Source organism: Gigantopelta aegis, chromosome 12, assembly GCF_016097555.1.
Source record: "Gigantopelta aegis isolate Gae_Host chromosome 12, Gae_host_genome, whole genome shotgun sequence".
NCBI lineage: Eukaryota > Metazoa > Mollusca > Gastropoda > Neomphalida > Peltospiridae > Gigantopelta > Gigantopelta aegis.
In genome coordinates, this window is record NC_054710.1 from 21,698,367 (window position 1) to 21,715,855 (window position 17,489).

General features: G+C 36.4%; 1 protein-coding gene across 1 annotated transcript in view; it reads left to right on the forward strand.

The window, feature by feature from the left end:
- LOC121386955 overlaps positions 1-16,737 on the forward strand; it is a 29,428-nt gene extending 12,691 nt beyond the window's left edge. The window contains exons 2-3 of the mRNA XM_041518011.1: positions 12,756-12,899; positions 13,637-16,737. Coding sequence (XP_041373945.1) covers positions 12,756-12,899; positions 13,637-13,839 — 347 coding nt within the window. The 3' untranslated portion in view covers positions 13,840-16,737. The remainder of the gene's footprint in view (positions 1-12,755; positions 12,900-13,636) is intronic.
- Positions 16,738-17,489: the final 752 nt, after the last annotated feature.

Sequence of the window (17,489 nt, forward strand, 5' to 3'; positions counted from 1 at the left end):
TTGGAACAGAAAGCACATGACTTGCTCAAGTCGGTGAGACATTTCTGGTGGAACAATATCAGAGTTTACTGTTAAAACATTTAAGACTAAGTTAGAATCGGTACTAGCCAAAGTTCTAAAGTGATGGTAATAAAACATATTTTGTTACATGGCAGGAAAGAGTAAATTTCAAATTCAGCATGATTCATACAGTAAATTGATCCAACGCTGTTGTTCACCTGGCGAAGCGCATTGCAAATTGTGTTTTAAAAATATCGACGTTTCAAATATTGCTGAGGCAGCTCTTAAAAGTCACAAGTAATCAGCAAAACATAAAAATACAATGAAAAATGTGACCACCTCGAAGTCTGTGTTTCAGTTTGCTAAATCTTCAGAGAAGTGGATTGGGATAATCATATTTATGATAAAGACGACCCATACATTTAAGTGTGGATTGTAAAAAATATTCTTGAAAAGGTCATGGAAAATGTCTTGGAACAGTTGTGGAAAGTCATGGAATTTGGTTTGTGATAAAGTGTATGAACCATGTACATGTAAATAATGGTTTTATAACAAATTGAAATTCAAACAATAGAAAGACAGTGGATTAAATTCATTGTTTTATAATCGATCCTTGAAGCAAACTAGAAATATGTTTGTTATGGATATCCAAGCTGTCACTTGATCTTTAATTGCTTGATTGTTACTTGCCAACCTACCCAGTCATGTACAACAGTTATTATACATAGATCTATAATGGCTAACCTGGGCATGTGTATTGTACTGGCTATGTTCGCAGTCAGGGAATTGGGCTGAATGCATGTCCAGTTAAGCTTAAAGCATGCTGTACTGGGTTAATTGTTAGTGGTTAGAGAGAAAAGGGTGTAGTGGTCTTAGTGTGTGGGAAGAGGCGGGGGGGGGGGGGGGGGGGGGGGGGGAGGGCATAGACTGATGGGGGCACAATTAAACCAGATTTTTTTGGGTTTATTTATATGGAGTAGAACGGAAACAATTGTGAGACAGCAGGACATATAATTTGGCATGCACAATTTTGTTGTTCATCTGTCGGATATATGCAAAACCAATATCAACAATTGGCCAGTTAATTTGGTGTGTATTGAATTGGCTAATGAAATGAATTTTTACCATTTTCGGAGTAAAATCACGATCATGATGTCCTCTGCTGGGTGGAATTATTTTCTTAAACACACAGCAAGAAGCTGGGTGGAATTATTTTCTTAAACACACAGCAAGAAGCTGGGTGGAATTATTTTCTTAAACACACAGCAAGAAGCAATGGGAAAAAGCAAGCATTCCAAGGAATTTTTATTTGTTTTTCAGTTCTGTCTGGTGCAAATGAAGTTGGGTTCTATTAGGATAAGAAAAACCTTACCCACACTTCGTTTGTATCTATTTCTTACAAATATACTACTCAAAAGAATTTAAGGGTCAGACGATATTTTGGACATTATTTTCTGAATGTCAATTATATTAGCTAGACCATAATGTCACGCATGGTATTGTTCCATTTTGACGAAAGTGGGTCTAAGCAACCCATAAATGAATTAAAATCCACTGTCATTGACACTGTCGACTAGTTCTAATGGCGAAAACATGCTTACATTTGCACGTAAATTAGGGCGAAAGCGAAAGGTCTGCTAAGTTCCCATAACTTGCTTTTTCACAAAGCGCTTCATTTGCACGCTTTGCATGTGTATTCCATGTTCCCAATGCTGAATTTCCGTATAATTGGAGCTTGCGTTCGTGTACGGTGCACACTCCAAATTCGACAATGGTACGACGTTAACTGACTATCGAAGATCGAGGAAGGGCTATTGCTTGGCTTCAGGATGGCAATACGCAAAGAAATGTTGCTCTGAGACTTGGTGTCAGTCAGATTGTCGTTGGCCGACTGTGGCAACGGTACCAAGCAACGAATTCTGTTCGAAATCGTCCACGTTCGGGAAGACCCCGAAGCACTACAATAGAGAGGACCGCTACTAAAATTGCTGAAAGGGTTGACTTGGATTTCACTCCATCATGGTTCAGTTGAGGTGATGCGATAGCTAGAATTGGTTTCCAACAATTAATGTAATTTTTATTTATTATCAATTTTTAGAGAAATAAGGTCCTTAAATCTGTGACAGTATGCCTTTAAAAGACTATATAAGAAAGTTATATCACCACATGGAATGACATAATCAGTAATCATGAGACTGGTTATACAACCCCGGGCTGCAAGGATAATGAGAGGATGCATTCTGAATGTAATGAGTGTCAACAGTACACATTGTACCTGTTACACGTAACTTAAATTACCTGTATGGTTTACCTGTACAGTCTACCTGGACATCACTTAACGATGTACTGTGTATAATCACGATGCTCATCAGGCTGCGATGTTGACATAGGGCGGGGTTGGGATTACGCATGTTCATAGTTCTTGTGTTTACATGTAACTTGGGCACACATGTAGACTAAAGTGACAGCCTGTACACTCCAGGGAATATTTTGTTCAGTATCGTGTCATGATTCGCTACGCACGTTTCAGAGATTGATACACAATCTTGAAACATTTTAATGAAGATTTTTAAAACAAAATGTTCCCTGCACTCCCAACACATGCATACACAGAGCTCATACTGAAAATATGTATGTATTATTGTTCATGTAACATTCGAGATCACTACACAATTTAAAAACATTTAAAACCATGGGTGCTAATCAATTTTCAATTGACTAGAAATTAATATCACTAATCAAGATTTTGCAAAACAAAATGTTCGCTGAACTGAACAATTTGTTACATGTAAATCTATGTACGTACATGTATTTAGATAAAATGTTTTGTCAGATTGTGTTGATGAAAATACTTACGCAGGTCATGGAAATGCCTTGAACATTATGGAATTTTGTTGATAGCAAAGTGTTAAACCTTGCTCTGGGTGGTAGCATGCTTGAATCTTATTAAAGGCGCAGACCCTAGTTTCATCCCAAGAAAATGGAAAATTTGGTTAATCTGCAAACCAGTACGTAACACTTCTGGATAATTAAGTTTTATGTACATGTACAACAGAGTGAATGAATGTTTAATGATATATCCCAGCACAAAAATAGAGATAACTAAAGTCTGTTATATTTAAATGGGGAAAATTATGTCTAAAATAGATTACAGCTTGGCTTGATTTCCATTATATCTCGGAGGTATATATGTACATGGATTTAAAAAAAAATGATCAGATGAAAAATGAATTTCGGGGTTTTACATAAACCAGGATAACCAAAAACATTTCAGATGTACAATGAAATTCAAGTACATTGCCAAAAGCAGCTCTATAATAGTGAAAAATATGTCAACTGTAGTCTTTAAAAGTAGCTAGGGTCTCTCACTTAACAGTAAAAAACATATATATATGGAAATAAAATTAACTGAATCCATGAGCTATACATACATGTACATGAATGTATATATATGGTAACTGTCCCCAATACAGCTTTATGAGTTAATGTAGGATTTTGCAAAGAACTGCATTGTGACAGGATAAAGCTGGCTGACTGCTGTGTTATTAATGTATATATAGAGAGCTTGCATACCAAGCCAGACAGGGGCCATGCAGGAAGATGTAAATCCTGTTGAACAGGTTGATTGTGTTGAAGAGTAACATCACACAGTCTTGTTCAATGACTCAGTTGTACGTGTCTTGTTTGTTCTTAAGTTAAAGGGACTATATTGAGTCTGCAGTCATATATTGTAGGATGTTTCTGACTATAATATATTTATATTATAACAATCTGACAAATGTTTTGTTTAAAACAATTACTATATAGCCACCTCAGAAGCTAAGGCCCTCTGTTAGGATTATGTATTACAGTACAGAGCTCTGATAATCAACTCTAGTGCAAACCAAAAAGTCACTACTATAGCCGGTGTAGTAGCCCAAACTATACCCGGGGTATAAACTGGACTAGCCCAGAATATACCTCTTTACAGGTGTAATAGCCCAAAATATACCCCCGCCAAACTATACCAGGGGTATAAACTGGACTAGCCCAGAATATACCTCTTTACAGGTGTAATAGCCCAAAATATACCCCCCCCCCCAAAAAAAAAAAAAAAATATATACCAGGGGTATAAACTGGACTAGCCCAGAATATACCTCTTTACAGGTGTAATAGCCCAAAATATACCCCCCTCCAAACTATACCCGGGGTATGAACTGGACTAGCCCAGAATATACCTCTTTACAGGTGTAATAGCCCAAAATATACCCCCCTCCAAACTATACCTGGGGTATGAACTGGACTAGCCCAGAATATACCTCTTTACAGGTGTAATAGCCCAAAATATACCCCCCTCCAAACTATACCCGGGGTATGAACTGGACTAGCCCAGAATATACCTCTTTACAGGTGTAATAGCCCAAAATATACCCCCCTCCAAACTATACCTGGGGTATGAACTGGACTAGCCCAGAATATACCTCTTTACAGGTGTAATAGCCCAAAATATACCCACACCAAACTATACCAGGGGTATAAACTGAACTAGCCCTGAATATACCCCTGGGTAGAGAATATCTTCTAAAATGACTAATCTGTGATAGTTTTAATTTTATGAAAGCAATAGTTGCTTTTCTTTTAGAGCGTTTAGTAATAAAAAATGAGGGGTAGGGGTATAAAACAGGCTAGCCCACTTTAACCCCAGGTATAGTATAGATATTAAAAACACTAAGATTGAAGGTTGGGGGTAGGATATTCATATTTACCAAATGGACTTAAATGCTGCATTTAACAACTTTTTTTTCACTAGCCATCGGGCATGGCAGTAGTAGTTATTTACAAGCCCAACAATGAATATCACTAGCTATGGGAGTGGGGCTACCATAATCTAGAAGCCCTGATGAAATTTAGTTACATTTTCAAGTTTAGAATACCGCTCTCTATTTCCAATGTGTTGGCGGTCATATATGCTAATGTTTGAGGCAGTTGTTTTTCAGTTTATTTTATAATATAGTTTTTCATAGTACAAAATTATTTTTTAGATAAAATCTGGTTCTATCGTGCATTATGATGACGACAAACATGTTGCGAATTTCAGGAACAGTTGGCAAATTTTATTTTGATTTGGCGAACAAATTTCATATACTAATTGATATTTTGTTGAAAAATAACGGTGGATTTTGCATATTTAAAGCTAATTTGGCGAATGGTTTTGCTTACCCAGAGCTAGCCCTGTGTTGTTTAAATAATGAGAATATAGACACCTTATTCATTTTCTAACTTATTAAGTGAGATACAACCCCTGCAATTAAGAAAATGACCATGGCAAAAACAAATGCTGTGGGAAAAAGTGTCCACAGCATTTTCCACGGCAATTATAACGTTAACATGTTTCAAAAGAATTTTTTTTCTTCTAAATCTGGATAGTAAGTAAATCTGTTTGTTAATTGTTTTGTTTACCAAAGTGACCTAACATTTAACACTTGGCACCAAAAACTTATATTTTGTCAAAATAAATGACAGAGAAAAGTGTATTAAACTATTGGCAAATATGTATATATCTCTATATATGTACATGTGTATTTACATCTCATCATCAGGCTGACCATAACACTTCAAGTGACTTGTAGATGTGTATGTTGAACATTTTACTGAAAATAAAACAAGCATCTTGCACCATATGGTGCCATTGTTTCTGCCAGAAAGAAATTTTTGGATATGGCGCTTATAGAATTGAATGCAACCACAGTCAATGGAGTATGTATTGCCTCCCCCAGAAAGAAAATGGGTTAAGTTTAGGGTATTGATAAGAGTAATTAATTTTGTCAAATGGTTAACTTTAAAAACAATCGGCAAATCTTTTGGGTATGGCGCATTTTACCCTCTGGTAGAAACCCTGCCATATAAGCCATGGTTCAACAATGAATAAGCTGCCTTTCCCTGTAATAATAACGATGCAGTTACTGTTTTATTGTTTACTTGTAATCTGTTTTCAGTTCACTTAGTATATTTTATGTTTAACAATAATGAAAAAATAATGAAAAAAATACATCTTGAAAACAAATTATGATATATTCTACGGTGAAAAAAATGCTGTGGAGAATGAAAAACTCGACGGCAATGTCCACATCATGGGTAACTGCAGGGGTTTGATTTCCAGTATGGTCGCAGACGGCCATCATTGATTTGGCCCTCGGGTGGAGTTAATTATAGCCGGAACTTTAGCGAGGTACGTGGGTGCTAAATGTTTTCTAAATTTGGTCCCAAAGACTTAACATCCACTTTGAAACTTAGGTCCCTGAAAAATGGTCACGAGACTGCCAAATATATGACCCCACTAATACTCACATGGTTTTATATATAACACCTACATGTATGACTCCGATTATCAGCACCATTCCCTACCATACTCCAAAGGCTATGTTGTTTTTTATTCCCAATTGTGGAGTAAAACAAATTCTGAATCTAAATGATTCCACATTTTAAAAATTAAATAAAGACAAATTTTAAAAACTATATGTAACACTTGACAATCACCCATTAACATTTCATAATGCAAAATAGATACAGTAAAACCTCTCGAAACAGGACCCTCTGTAAACCGGTCTTCCCCCATAACTGGACATTTTGCATGATCCTTTTTTAAAATTCAGTACAGAAATTAACCTGTCTAAAACGGATATTGGATATTTTACTTGGTCCCGAGGGTATAGTATGCACACATCTTTTAAATTCTAACATACATGTAGCTGAACAGTATAGGTTTTTGAAAATGAAGCTGAAAATTCCCAATTTTAAACTAAAACCCTGGTTCAGTATATGGTACTATTTAGAATAGTTCCCCTAAACTAAATTAAGTGAGCACTTAATCAATCCCCACAGTTCTTTTCACGTGGGAAAAAAAAGAGTTTGTTTTTGTTTAACGACACCACTAGAGTACATTGATTTTCACATGGAGATCTGTTATTAAAGTTTGTTTAACGACACCACTAGAGTACATTGATTTTCACATGGAGATCTGTTATTAAAGTTTGTTTAACGACACCACTAGAGTACATTGATTTTAACATGGAGATCTGTTATTAAAGTTTGTTTAACGACACCACTAGAGTACATTGATTTTCACATGGAGATCTGTTATTAAAGTTTGTTTTAACAACACCACTAGAGTACATTGATTTTCACATGGAGATCTGTTATTAAAGTTTGTTTAACGACACCACTCGAGTACATTGATTTTAACATGGAGATCTGTTATTAAAGTTTGTTTAACGACACCACTCGAGTACATTGATTTTCACATGGAGATCTGTTATTAAAGTTTGTTTAACGACACCACTCGAGTAGATTGATTTTCACATGGAGATCTGTTATTAAAGTTTGTTTTAACGACACCACTAGAGTACATTGATTTTCACATGGAGATCTGTTATTAAAGTTTGTTTAACGACACCACTAGAGTACATTGATTTTCACATGGAGATCTGTTATTAAAGTTTGTTTTAACGACACCACTAGAGTACATTGATTTTCACATGGAGATCTGTTATTAAAGTTTGTTTAACGACACCACTAGAGTACATTGATTTTAACATGGAGATCTGTTATTAAAGTTTGTTTAACGACACCACTCGAGTACATTGATTTTCACATGGAGATCTGTTATTAAAGTTTGTTTAACGACACCACTCGAGTAGATTGATTTTCACATGGAGATCTGTTATTAAAGTTTGTTTAACGACACCACTCGAGTACATTGATTTTCACATGGAGATCTGTTATTAAAGTTTGTTTAACGACACCACTCGAGTACATTGATTTTCACATGGAGATCTGTTATTAAAGTTTGTTTTAACGACACCACTCGAGTACATTGATTTTCACATGGAGATCTGTTATTAAAGTTTGTTTTAACGACACCACTCGAGTACATTGATTTTCACATGGAGATCTGTTATTAAAGTTTGTTTAACGACACCACTCGAGTACATTGATTTTCACATGGAGATCTGTTATTAAAGTTTGTTTTAACGACACCACTAGAGTACATTGATTTTCACATGGAGATCTGTTATTAAAGTTTGTTTAACGACACCACTAGAGTACATTGATTTTCACATGGAGATCTGTTATTAAAGTTTGTTTAACGACACCACTCGAGTACATTGATTTTCACATGGAGATCTGTTATTAAAGTTTGTTTAACGACACCACTCGAGTAGATTGATTTTCACATGGAGATCTGTTATTAAAGTTTGTTTAACGACACCACTCGAGTACATTGATTTTCACATGGAGATCTGTTATTAAAGTTTGTTTAACGACACCACTCGAGTACATTGATTTTCACATGGAGATCTGTTATTAAAGTTTGTTTTAACGACACCACTCGAGTACATTGATTTTCACATGGAGATCTGTTATTAAAGTTTGTTTAACGACACCACTCGAGTACATTGATTTTCACATGGAGATCTGTTATTAAAGTTTGTTTTAACGACACCACTCGAGTACATTGATTTTCACATGGAGATCTGTTATTAAAGTTTGTTTTAACGACACCACTCGAGTACATTGATTTTGACATGGAGATCTGTTATTAAAGTTTGTTTTAACGACACCACTCGAGTACATTGATTTTCACATGGAGATCTGTTATTAAAGTTTGTTTAACGACACCACTAGAGTACATTGATTTTCACATGGAGATCTGTTATTAAAGTTTGTTTAACGACACCACTAGAGAACATTGATTTTCACATGGAGATCTGTTATTAAAGTTTGTTTTAACGACACCACTCGAGTACATTGATTTTCACATGGAGATCTGTTATTAAAGTTTGTTTTAACGACACCACTCGAGAACATTGATTTTAACATGGAGATCTATTATTAAAGTTTGTTTAACGACACCACTAGAGTACATTGATTTTAACATGGAGATCTGTTATTAAAGTTTGTTTAACGACACCACTAGAGAACATTGATTTTCACATGGAGATCTGTTATTAAAGTTTGTTTAACGACACCACTAGAGTACATTGATTTTCACATGGAGATCTGTTATTAAAGTTTGTTTAAAGACACCACTAGAGAACATTGATTTTAACATGGAGATCTGTTATTAAAGTTTGTTTAACGACATCACTAGAGTGAGTACATTGATTTTAACATGGAGATCTGTTATTAAAGTTTGTTTTAACGACACCACTAGAGTACATTGATTTATTATTCAGCTATTGGATGTCAATCATTTGGTAATTTTGTCATCAAGACTTGGATAGGAAACCCACTACTTTTTTTTCATTAGTAGCAAAGTATTGTTTGTATTCAGACTGTTGAGGAAACTTAGGTAAATCAATCCTAGAAAATGACCCAAAATAGCTAGTGGCTAAAAGTCCTGGAAGTTTATGAACCCTGTATATATGCACTATCCCACAGATGGGATACAGGCCTCTAAAAATTCTGAGAACCATTGTTTCGTTCACACGCATGTTTAATCCTATCTTATTTTAAGTGCGCGCAAAATTTTGAAAACCATTTACTTGAATATAACAGGTTACGCCAAAAGGAAATGAGTTACCTGGATTTATTTGTGCGTAACCAACAAATGGGTCACACAGATGTTTAATTCTCAGAGGCCTGGGATAGCACATACCACAGCCTTTGATACCAATCATGGTGCACTATACATGTAGCTAGAATGATAAGTAGCCTAGTCTAAGTGGGCCCACCGACAGGGATCGATCCCAGACCAACCACACATCAAGCGTGCATTTTACCACTGACCTACATTGGCCCCTCTCTGGTATTAAAGGGCGAGACGTAAAGAGTTTGCTTGATGTGCGGTCGGTCTAGGATCGATTCCCGTCGGTGGGCCCATTGGGCTAGTTCTTGTTCCAGCCAGTGCTCCACAACTGATGTAACAAAGGCCATGGTATGTACTATCCTGTCTTTGGGATGGTGCATATAAAAGATGAAGTGGCGACAGCGGGTTTCCTCTCTCAGTATCTGTGTGGTCCGTAACCATAATTATGTCTGATGCCATATGACCGTAAATAAAATGTGTTGAGTGCGTCATTCCTTCCTTCCCACAGACAGGATAGCTGGCCGGGCTACATGTACATCTGCCCCTCTATGGTATTAAAGGAAGGACAGTGTTTTTTAAAAATATGCTTAGTACTTCAAGAGTTGTACGTGTGCTGGATGCGTAAAGCAGCCTGACAAACCTGAGTCTGTCCGACACTGTCACTTTTACTAGTTTTAACTTTTCAAAGCTGACATTCTTCAGAGGGTTGAGGGCCTCGGCAGTCTTTTGATGTTGTCTCCCTGAACTGACATTGCCATGGCAACTTGCCTCACTGGACTGGTATCTCCAGCAGACCTTTGTCATTGCCGTGGTAATTAACAGCAGACGGGCTGGGTATGTCTGTGTTTTTGTCAGTCCCGGTTTTTCTCTTCTTCTTCTGTTGTTGCACATAATTAATGACACAGTAAACTGATGTGTGCGTGACTGCATGGCCACGGTGGTGTAGTGGTTAAGCCATCAGACTTGAGGCTGGTAGGTACTGGGTTCGCACCCTGGCCAGGCTTCCTGCCAGAAAATAATTTGAACCAGAACATATTAAAAACAAAACAGATCATAAATGCCCGTAATTACCTGGTGGTTATGCATGGGTTTGAAAGCTTTTGAAATTGGACACTACATTCCATGTGCTTTGACAATGTTTTAAACAGTAGTTCTCTTATAGTATAATCTTTTTAAAAATGTATAAAAATGTACGATTATAATTTCCAAAATTTTACTAGGGTACATTATTGTACCGTTTGTTCCCTCTGGCAGAACTGCCAGTACTAACTCCATTGAGAGCATGTTTAACGACTCGATTGGTAGGTGTACGGCCACTATATACACCGAACAGTCTCTCACCAACTACAATATAAACCCACTGTCTTGGGCAGGAAGCCCAGATAGCTGAGGTGTGTGCCCAGGACAGCGTGCTTGAACCTTAATTGGATAATAAGTTAAAATGAATTAATGCTGTGCTGTAATGTATGTATGTGCATGTAGAGTTATAAGCTAGGTTCCTGATGTTGATAATGTTAACATTTTCTAATAAAATTGATAATCATCACCAATGTATACTGCAGATGTGATTTTACAGCATTTTATTTGACTTGATCACTTTTGTTTTCTTTTCTCTTTTCTGCATATAATGTGTTGTACAAAGTAGGCTGGAGGTGATCTGACCTTTATTTCTGTATTTTACAAGTAAAGAGTTAAAAGTTCAGCTTTTGGTGGTAAAAGGTCACTTGAGTTTGTTTTTAAATTGGTTTCACATCTACATATATATGTAAGCAATGTATAAAAAGTGTGTTCGTTTGTTTAATGACACCACTAGAGCACACAGATTTATTAATCATTGGCTGTTGGATATATCAAACATTTGGTAATTTTGATGTACATGTATATTCTTAGAAACGAAACCCACTACATTTTTCACTAGTATATCAAGGGATCTTTTATATGCACAATCACATACCATGGCCTTTAATTGATGTACCAGTCGTGGTGTACTGGCAGGAACGAGAAGCAATGTATCAATGCACACACCCAGTTTTTATAGCTAGCTGTCTGCAAGATGGAATGAAAATGTAAACTGTTACCTCAAATGAATGATAGCAACATTACCAGAGGCAGATCTAGGGTGGGTGGGGTGGTGGGGGCCTGGGCCCCCCTAAATTTTGTGATAGTCATTTCTACAGGGAACTCCTTTTTTCATACTATAGAATTTACTACAAATTATTTATTTCTGAGCAGATTGTTTTCTAAATTGCACACAAAAATAGTATTGTTTTGTTATTTCTAAAACACTTTATTTTCTTACATCAAAGTAAACTGAAAATATTTTTTAAAAGAATCCATTTTCATGTACTTTGACATACATGCATTTTAAACAACAGTTCTCTTACTTTCTTAATTGTAAAAACGTATCCATTAATTTCCAAGATTTTAGAGTACCATATATATGTGAGTTTACCCTTTGTACCCTCTGGCAGAAACCCTGCTTAATTTACTCATGTTGGGCTATACATACATGTACATGTACTGTAAACAACAACAACCCTGAAATGTGTTATTATATTTAATATTTTATTTTGCAAACTGGTTCAAGGCAGTACTAGGCCTGTTGTCTCTGTGCTGTATGTTATATTTATTTTGCAGACTGGTTCAAGGCGGTGCAAGGCCTGTTGTCTCTGTGCTGTATGTTATATTTATTTTGCAAACTGGTTCAAGGCAGTACTAGGCCTGTTGTCTCTGTGCTGTATGTTATATTTATTTTGCAGACTGGTTCAAGGCAGTACTAGGCCTGTTGTCTCTGTGCTGTATGTTATATTTATTTTGCAGACTGGTTCAAGGCGGTGCAAGGCCTGTTGTCTCTGTGCTGTATGTTATATTTATTTTGCAAACTGGTTCAAGGCAGTACTAGGCCTGTTGTCTCTGTGCTGTATGTTATATTTATTTTGCAGACTGGTTCAAGGCGGTGCAAGGCCTGTTGTCTCTGTGCTGTATGTTATATTTATTTTGCAGACTGGTTCAAGGCAGTACTAGGCCTGTTGTCTCTGTGCTGTATGTTATATTTATTTTGCAGACTGGTTCAAGGCAGTACTAGGCCTGTTGTCTCTGTGCTGTATGTTATATTTATTTTGCAGACTGGTTCAAGGCAGTACTAGGCCTGTTGTCTCTGTGCTGTATGTTATATTTATTTTGCAGACTGGTTCAAGGCGGTGCAAGGCCTGTTGTCATGCGCTGTGGCCAGCAGCCTGCTGTCTCTCCTGATTGGCCTGTTCTCTCTGTGCTGTATGTGTAAAACATGCAACCCACACCAGGCGGCGGGAGCCTTCATCAACTTGACATGTGAGTATTATAAGATATTAAACAAGCTTCCATTTCATATCATGTTTTGTGACTGGAGTGAAATAATGTTCAATTATTGCAAGTCTTAGTCAGTGAAAATGAAAACAGTTTCATAAAGGATATAAACATCTATGAATGACTGACGAATTTCAAATTATCTTTTTGGTGAATTAGTATTGAAATATGTTTGCCACATTCAACTTTAATTTGCATTTGGTAAGCAAGAGCTTAACTCCGATGTATAATACAGTGAAAGCTGTGTAAACCGGATCCTGAACAAACTGGGATTCTGTCAAAACCAGTTATGTTTCATGGTCCTGAATTTTGTTTAAAATCTAATTTACCAGATCCTATCTAAATTCGATAAATATTAGGTGCCCATGTGATCTGGTTAAGACGGGTTTCGCTGTACAAAAATCTATCAATTCTAAAAAAGATGTCACTAATACATGTATATTTTTGTGTGTTCTAAACACGATGCCACTAATATATTTTTGTGTTGTGTTCTCCAGTCTTACTGTTGGCGGTTGCGGTGTGTGTGTTCTAAATAAGATGTCACTGATATATATTTGTGTTGTATTCTCCAGTCTTACTGTTAGCGGTTGCGGTGTGTGTGTTCTAAATAAGATGCCATTAATATATTTTTGTGTTGTATTCTCCAGTCTTACTGTTGGCGGTTGCGGTGTGCGTGTTCTAAATAAGATGTCACTAATATATATTTGTGTTGTATTCTCCAGTCTTACTGTTGGCGGTTGCGGTGTGTGTGTTCGGCGCCAAGGCACACATTGACCACCAGGTCGAGGTGGTTGTCAAGGACAACGTCATTGAACCTTTGTTTGGTTGGAGCTTCTGGACCGCGGTTGCTGCGGCAACCCTGGCGCTGTTGTCCAGCATCCTGTACTTCTGTGTGGGGCGGTCCAACGAATACCAGTACAATTAAGTTAATTAATAATTAAGATGGAGGACGCTAAACAAGCACAAAGTCAGCTAGGTACAGGTACATGTAACTGTGGGAATGGTAACTGCAGGGAATGTTTTCTTTAAAACAATGTCACGGTTCAATGTCTAGTCACTTGGTAGAGTGTTCGTCTGAGGTGCTGGGGTCCTACAATTGAACTACCTTGGTGGACCCATTCTCTAATTTACTTTTTATCCATGCCAATGAATGCCCCACGATTTGACAAACCATCTATGGGTGGCTGGTTGACTTAACCATCTATGTGTGGCTGGTCGACTTCGACAAACCATCTATGTGTGGCTGGTCGACTTCGACAAACCATCTATGTGTGGCTGGTTGACTTCGACAAACCATCTATTTGTGGCTGGTTGACTTTGACAAACCATCTATGGGTGGCTAGTCGACTTTGACAAACCATCTATGGGTGGCTAGTTGACTTTGACAAACCATCTATGAGTGGCTAGTCGACTTCGACAAACCATCTATGGGTGGCTAGTCGACTTTGACAAACCATCTATGGGTGGCTAGTCGACTTTGACAAACCATCTATGGGTGGCTAGTCGACTTTGACAAACCATCTATGGGTGGCTAGTCGACTTTGACAAACCATCTATTTGTGGCTAGTCGACTTTGACAAACCATCTATGGGTGGCTAGTCGACTTTGACAAACCATCTATTTGTGGCTAGTCGACTTTGACAAACCATCTATAGGTGGCTAGTCGACTTTGACAAACCATCTATGGGTGGCTAGTTGACTTTGACAAACCATCTACATGTATGTGTGGATAGTCGACTTTGACAAACCTACTATTAGTGGCTAGTTGACTTTGACAAACCATCTATTAGTGGCTAGTCGACTTTGACAAACCATCTATTTGTGGCTAGTCGACTTTGACAAACCATCTATAGGTGGCTAGTCGACTTTGACAAACCATCTATAGGTGGCTAGTTGACTTTGACAAACCATCTACATGTATGTGTGGATAGTCGACTTTGACAAACCTACTATTAGTGGCTAGTTGACTTTGACAAACCATCTATTAGTGGCTAGTCGACTTTGACAAACCATCTATGGGTGGCTGGTTGACTTTGTTGTTGTGTAGTGTACTGTATTCACGGCTTCAGCTTAAGGCATATCACGTGTATAAACTGGACTCTTGTAATATGTCTTTTCTCAGGGTTGATATTTTTTTCTTCTTTTTTTAATATTCTGTAAAACATAAAATATTAATTGGTGAAAAATGAATATCTAAAGAGCCCGTAATAGCTGATACTGGTGATTTTGTTTTGACAAACTGCTAATTGATGGGGAAGAGGGTTGTATTCGTATCTGATAACACTATTAATCAAGGGAGAATTGTGTGCATGTACTTAACATTTTTACTTAAATATGCTTTTTTTTAAAGTTGACTATTACAGTGTCCTACTCCAATACACTATGAAAAGCAAATTTTAACTAGTTATATTTAATTAATAATATTGTTGACATAATAAATTTCAGTCTTCATCAGGAAGGCCAGTGATCACTCCCACCCCTCTTTACACCTGTTTGTTTTAGGAGAGTGGCACCTTGGTTGCATTGCAATAAAATATTTTACTAAATTTTGTTTAAAATTTCACGTGACTGTTCACCAAACACCATTTCATGGGAGTGATCTTAAGCTTGCCTTAATTCTGCTCATGGTGAAGTCTGAATTTTATTTGGTTATGTAAGTTCATAAGTTCAAATATGCCAGATTTATGCTGTTTGGTTTAAAATTATTATGTGTGCAGGGATATATTTTTTCAGCCATTTTTTTTTTCAATTTTTTTTCCCCATAAAATAATGTTTACAGAATTTTTTTAATGTTTAATGTTTACAGAAGTAAACATAATTTGATGTGAATTGCTGAAACAAATAACCTATTTTAGTGTGGTATAAAGATTTTCAGCAGTTTGTAGATCATTTTAATTTTTATTTTCCAATAATGTAAGTAGTTCTGATATGGTGTACTGGTAAAATAGATATATGTACATATATTTCAATAGATGTACTTTCTAGTCCATTATTATTAGAATATTATAGCTGATAATATCACCTGTGTTTTATTTATTGTCCTGATGTCTTTGATGATACCTGTACATGGTCTGTCCTTAAACACAAAGGTATTAATTGTACCATGGTCGCAGCAAGGGTTATGTAATATACAAAATAACACAGCACATACTGTGGAAAAAGTACATATATATACATACTTACGTATTTACGTACATACGTACGTACGTATGTATGTATGTACATGTGTGTGTGTGTGTGTGTATAAATCATATCATGAACAAACTAGAATCCTGTCAAAACCGGCCAAGATTATATGATTATATATACATGGGTTGTGTTTTACAATTGAGAAAAATATAAAGAGTTCTATAACAAAATACGACATTGTGGTTTTGCTGCAATTTGACTTAGCTTAAATTACAGGAAGCACAGTTTTTAACATCCTGTCCAATGAGCATAGATTGCATTTTGATGGAAACTTTATTGTAGTGTTATTGAGTATTATATTCACCTCTACAAAATCTGGAAATTGGTGTATATCACGTTTTAAAGAGGATCTATTCATATACCGTCTGTTAAAAAGGTTCTTAAAGCCATGACAAAAACAAGTTCTGTTTAACAATGGACTAAGTAGCCATCCCGGGAACCTAATATTTATCTGGTGTTTAGGGGGTCATGTTTTAAAATTGAAAAAAATCAGGACCATGCATGAAACTTGGCTGGTTTTGACAGGATTCTGGTTTGTTCAGGGTCAGATTTAGACAGGTTTCAATACATATACATATGTGTATATATATATATACTCAACAACAAAAGTTTAGCTAATGTTAAAAGAAATGGCATAGCATTTATAAATTAACCTATTTTTATGAATTAGTATTCATGTCTGATGTTTACCATTTACAAACAACACAAACTCATCAACCTTTGCATTAACACAACAGGAGAACATGGTTTTATTTTAAGTTTATTCAACCATGGCAAATTTAGACGTCATAAGAGATATTTGCTAAACTTTCGTTGTTGAGTATATATATATATATATATATATATATATGTATATAGATATATATATACACACACACACACAGACACACACTGACCCTTTGTTTAAATGGTTGTTACGGTCATGACAAAAACAGATTCTGTTTAACAATGGACCAAGTACATGTACATGAATATATATATATACAGTTCACAAATCACCAATCAATTCAGCTTATCTGGCTAGCTGGAACAGGTTTCCAGTCTGGTTTCCTGATTGCATGTTTGAATAGCATGACGGTCAGACCAAGTGAAGTTTGAAAATAGTTGATGGACCAATGGCTGAGGGTCTTAAAGAGAGCTGTAGGGTACCTACCACTGAGCTGATTTTTTCAGTCACGGTTGTTACAGACTTAAGGAACTGTAAAGTTGTTTGTGTGTTTTTTCTCCCACCCTTTATGCTGACAATGTTTTTTTTTTTTTTTAAATGGAGATAATACAAATACATTGAAAACCCTTTAGACTGGACCCCCTTAGAGAGGTACTGGTTTTGAGAAGTTTCACTGTAGTAAGCCTCTAGCCTCATATTAAATAATTTTGTCCGTTTTG